This window comes from Chenopodium album, chromosome 9 (assembly GCF_948465745.1).
Source record: "Chenopodium album chromosome 9, dcCheAlbu1.1, whole genome shotgun sequence".
NCBI lineage: Eukaryota > Viridiplantae > Streptophyta > Magnoliopsida > Caryophyllales > Amaranthaceae > Chenopodium > Chenopodium album.
Genome location: NC_137842.1, coordinates 18,761,677 through 18,767,434, shown reverse-complemented (window position 1 = coordinate 18,767,434; position 5,758 = coordinate 18,761,677). Strand labels below are relative to the sequence as shown.

The window sequence follows — 5,758 nt, the reverse complement described above, 5'->3', positions numbered from 1 at the left end:
CTCTATTATGAGTACATTAAACGTTTAAAATAGAAATTAAACACTCATTTTTCTTATTATTTATTTATTTCTTTTATATTATATAATATTAAAAAATTGGAAAATTTGATTTTTAACACCAAAAAAAATGAAAAAATGGTTTTTAACACTACAAAAAAATAAAATATAAATAAAAAAAAATTAAAAAAAAACACCTTTTATTTTAACACCACAAAACTTTAAAAAATTGGCTTTCACCACCACTTAACTGATTTAGGGATGAAAGCCGTTAGTGGGGCCGCAATGCCTACGTGTCAGCATATTATTGGTCTAAAATAATAATTTAAAAAAGGGAAAATCCTAAAACTACCCAGCCACCCCACCTCCTCCGCCAGCCACGCCTCCGGCAAGCTGCCGCCGCAATCCACTCACCTTGACAACCCCGTTCCCAGCCCCAGGTAAATCCCTTCCCTCCCTTTCCCCTACCCAAAATCGGCAGCCCTCCCCCAAGACCACCTTAAACGGCTGCCTTTTTCAAACACCTTAAAATCGGCAATCAAAAAAGGCCGCTAGTGGTCGAATTTGGTTAAGGGCCGAAATTAGCTAATTAAGGGCCAAAATTGGCCGATTTCGCCTGTAAATGGCCATTTTATGGTTGTTTGAAAATCGAACGGCCTTAGGTTGTGGCCGTTGAGGGTGTGATTGTTGGTTTTGGGGTGGGGAAAGGGAAGGAGGGGGTTTTCCGGTGGCTTTAGACTGGTAGCGGGAGGGTAATGGTGAGGCACAGGTGGCGCCGCGCTTCCGGCAGGTGGGGCTGGGGTGGCTAGGTTAGTTTAGGGTTTTTGGTTTTTTTTTTTTAAAAAAATTTAATTTTTTTTATATATAAACTAATAATATAATTGGACCCACTTAACGGAATTTTGGATGGCAGCCGTTAATTGGTGGTAAAAGCTAATTTTTTTAAAATTTTGTGGTGTTAATTTTTATTTTTTTATTTTTATTTATTTTTAATTTTTTTTTTTTGTAATGTTAAAAGCCATTTTTTCATTTTTTGTGGTGTTAAAAATCAAAATTTCCTAAAAAATCATTGAAAAAATAAATAAAACCATGGCTAAAATCAGTCCAAACTCCAAACCAGTCCAGTTCGGATTTTTGATCGGTTTTTATGGTCTGGTGTAGGTTCGGTGCAATTAAAACTATTCCAATCTCCGATTCTTGAATTTTAATTTTTCCGATCTTCGCTCTAGTCCAATTCAATAAAACCGATCTTGAACCAGTGAACATGCCTTGCTATAGTATAAGAATTGTGCCACATGAATCATAAACACTAGTTCACTTCTTGAGCCCCCAAAAAGTTTAGTTACTTCATGTGTTTCTCGTGTCAAAATATTTTACCCTGTTCTTTGAATAATTCAATTTTATGTCTTTTTTAATTGCATTTGATTAAAAACAATATAAGTGCAAGTCAAATTGAAACAAATAGAAACCCATTTTATACATTATCTAACATATGAAACATGGAAGGCCTTTTTTTTCTGCTGTTTTTTTTTTTTTTTTTTTTTTTTTGGCCTTCATTTTTACACAACGTGATTGATCAAGTCCTTATGATCTAGCAGGACACATAAACATACACAAACCACCACTTTCCACAACCACTACTAGTGGTGTAACTAGTGGCGGTGGTGCATACATTCAGCCGGAATAGTAGGAAACCGGGCGGTGTCAGTACAATAGTCATAAATCAAGTGGTTAGCCTTAACCCACTTCAGCTGATGGCTCTGGTGGATGCTAAGCTCAGACATAGTAGGCTCATTCCACCAGTATTTTCTCTCTGTACCACTGCTACACCTCTTCATGTTATCAGCGGCCGTGGCGTTCGCCTCCGGGCACTCACAAGCATCAATCTCAAACCCTTGGTAAGAAGCAATAAAAGGAGCATGAGACCAATCTGTCTTCACCCTTCCACCTTGTGTAGCCCAATCATCTGCATTCCATATTGAGCTGTATACTCCCATTGCTTGGTCTTTGGGAAAGGGAATCCCTCTATGCTCTAAATTTGTGTGTCGTCGTATGGGTGTCTCATCTACCATGAATCTGAAATATGCCAAACAAACATAAATTTTTCCACGCTTCAAGTAAAACCGCTAACTCAAGTAACAGTCTAATCATCACAGAAAATAAGACGATTTGTATTCCCGAGTCACGGGTATTAAATTTAATTAGTTCAAAATGAGTAAAATGAGAAATTGTTGCACAACAATCATTTGAGGGGACCATAGAGGTAAAACAATTCATTGCATTTGTGTACATGGTAGGGTAAACCTTATCATAGCAAAGTAGTAGGTTGGGAATAGAATGATGTTTTCGACATTAGTGCATGACATAAAGTCAGAATAGATGCTTAAATAAAGTTGTCCAATAAGATGTGTAATTAATTAAATTACACAACTTTAATTAAAAGCTGATATAATTACTAAAGTTTTGCTTAATTAATTACCACATGAACAGAATCTATGTACTCCATCAACTCGATAATTGAGCTTAACTTTATCATGAAATTTGTGATGAATAATGCAATGGAAAATGACTTACAGCTTCACATGAAAGTAACCTCTACTACTATAGCAAGGCTTGTTCTAACAAAAACTACATTTATGAATTCTAACAACCTAAATATTCTATATATAGTTCAAAATTCATTATTTGGATAATCTTTATAAAGAGGGCTATCACAACAACCAACTCAACTATTCGTACTATAATCAATATAACAAATGTTCGTATCAACTACCATAATAATCGATATATAGCTAATGTTCGTATCAACTACCATAACAATGATTCATTTTTATTGGGTTTATAGTAACGAATTGATGTTCAATTGCCTCTTGTTCGTGCATACATTTATACAACAATACTCAATGCAATTTTAATTACAAGTACAATTTAGTTGTTATATAAATAGTTTAATTTACACGTAACAAATTGTATTAGTAATTCATATTTTTTTTTCTTCACACAGGCAATTGTTTACTTGTTAAAGACACAAATAATTAACCTGATGTTGACAATTAATGATGTACAATAGTTAATGTTGACAAAAATATCACGTGAGATTGATAATTTGTTTTCTTCTGATAAGTTTCAAACTTCACATTTCTAATACTACGGAGTATTAGATACTAATAATAATTGAATAGAAAAAGACAGGCGAGTGTTAAATCTGCAGACCAATAATTGAACCCTATCACACCTACATAGCATGCGCATGCGGTAATGTTTAATTTGATTAAATATAACAATGTTAAATACGGTCTAAGTCGCACCCATCATCAAAAAATCATAGAAAAAAAAAAAATAACTTACACAACATGGCGGGGAGTCCAGTGTAAAGAGTACTTGTGGAAGTCTTTAGTAGGATCAAACCAAAGGTTAAGTCTTTGTTCTCTATTGCCCTCACCATTGACATAAATATTGGTTTGAACTATATATGGTTCTCCAGTGGTGTTGCCTAGGAACTCAAAATCAAACTCGTTATGAGTCGGACCTTCCGATGACATCTGCAATCAGTAGCAGATTCAGAGAATTATTTCTTGAATAGGGGACCAATTCTCTTTCTCTTTTGAAAAAAATTGAGGACCATCTAAAACCCATAATGATTTTGTACAATTCATATCAAAGCTCATTATTACCAATTTTATCACACTAAGATAAATAAATAAAACACCAATACACCATACATAAAATTGCCTTGGTATATAATGAGGTGACCACAACAATGTTACAATAATACGAGTACTTCATACTTTTTACGAATTACTTGTATTAGTTAACGAATTATTAGTTAATTAAAATATACGAGCAACTCATAATTCTTTCATAATAAATACTAAATATACAGAACATTACATTATCAAATTCTAAGTAAGGAGTACTATGAAATTGAATTAACTAAATTTTTACAACAAAATAAACAAATAAAATTCACATGTTTTAAATGAACTGACAAGCTATGACTGTAGGAGTACTACAGTACCTCTTATCTTTAGCAAAGATAAAACAATTGAATATTGAACCCATCATTTTATAAATACAAAATTAAATTCTTCTCAACTGTTTTACTGAAAAAAAATTAATTTTCTCACTTCAATTTTTGTTGTTACAGTAAAAAAAATTAACTGGGGTAAAATTAAACAATAATAATGATAAATTACTTACATAGAAAGCAGTAACAGTTCCAGCGGAATCACCCTCCACTAGCTTGATTTGAACAGTTACCTTCCCATACATGTATTTGCTCTTTGATTGAAATCCAGCTCCTGTTTAGCCAAAATTGACCAACAATTAGTCTCTAGAATAGTCGTTACACACTTACACTACTAGTTTAAATTACACTATTAACACGACGGGAAATTTTAACCCAAGTTTAGTTGTGTATTATTAATATTAACCAACAACTATAGTCTAAATTACTTAAAAATTAAGTCCATCTAAGTTTAGATGTTACATTACTAGTTTAAATTACGTGAGTACTTGACAATTAAACCCGAATAAAGGCCGAGAAGAAACAAAGAAAATAATTACCAGAAAAGTTATCAAGTTTGAGCTTGAGTTGCTCTCCTTCATGGATGAAATGGTCAAAAGCCCAAGTAGGTTGAAATAATTCATCAAATTTAGATGAACTAACAACTTCAGCCATCACTAAAACTACAAAACTAAGGTAAAAAATTGCAAATTTCTTACTTCCAATAAAAGAACCCATTTTTTTCAGAGAGAAAATTTAGTAAAGGAGTGAGAGTGAGTAGCTGAGTGATTCAAAAAAATAATTTGAGTCTGTTTTTATAGAGAGAAAGTAAGGATGGCGTGAGTAAGAAGCTCTTGAAATCAATGCAAAATAGCAAAAGCCACGTCACTATCCACGTCAGAGTCCACGTAGGAATTTATCGAGAAGTGAACCCTAAATATCAAAAAATATAGCCGTTAAGAAAATAAAATAAAGCTGGCAAAGAGCTGGACTGTAAATATGGAGGTACACTGTAAGAAAGGTGAGGTCGCTTTAGGTAAGGATAATTAAGTGGGGTCAGAACCAATGGATGACTGACACTTGGTGGTTTCCAGCTGGGTGATATAGCTGTACAGTTGGCAATGACAGTAGGAAATTAAAGGTGTGTCTTTTTAGAGATGGCATTCAAATACTTGTAAGGGGAATGGTAACTTTTTGGCATGGTCTTGGTAGATATTTTGAGTAGAGTTGATACCATTGTATGTGGTCCCTACATACAAGACCATTAGAAATTTGACACATCACCAAAAAAAAAAGAGAAATCTAGGAGTCAAATATAAATTAAATTCAAATGGAACTTGGACTCATAATTCTAGCCAATAAAAATATGACAAATTAAGATTGTATGTAGGGACCACATACAACGATTGTATGTGTAGCCTTGATAATTGAGTATCAATTATTATGTGTAACATAAATTTAATAAATACTGCTCCGTAGTACTCCGTAGTAAATAGGGTGATAATTATTATTTTTTAAAATTTTTTTTTTATGAAATAGATAACAACTTGGTATGCAAGTCTTGTCTTGAAATTGTAGCCTAATACATCACAAGAGTTACACATACAATAACAAAAATATTTTGACAAATTAATATTGTGTTTGATTGTTTTATAAACTCTTCAAGGCTGGTTAAAGATTAGAATAATCACACACACAAAAAAAAAAAATATTACTATAATCCTCCATAAACTCTATTCAAACTAAAATCAGCGC

At 33.0% G+C, this 5,758-nt stretch overlaps 1 protein-coding gene across 1 annotated transcript; it reads right to left on the bottom strand.

The window, feature by feature from the left end:
* Positions 1–1,364: 1,364 nt before the first annotated feature.
* LOC145558460 (xyloglucan endotransglucosylase protein 6-like) lies at positions 1,365–4,807 on the bottom strand. Its single transcript, XM_081619710.1, has 4 exons — positions 4,564–4,807; positions 4,198–4,298; positions 3,346–3,539; positions 1,365–2,073 (listed from the first exon to the last, which is right to left on the bottom strand). The coding sequence occupies exons 1-4, from the start codon at positions 4,739–4,741 to the stop codon at positions 1,650–1,652; spliced, it is 897 nt and encodes a 298-aa protein (XP_081475836.1). The 5' UTR covers positions 4,742–4,807; the 3' UTR covers positions 1,365–1,649.
* Between the last annotated feature and the right edge of the window lie 951 nt (positions 4,808–5,758).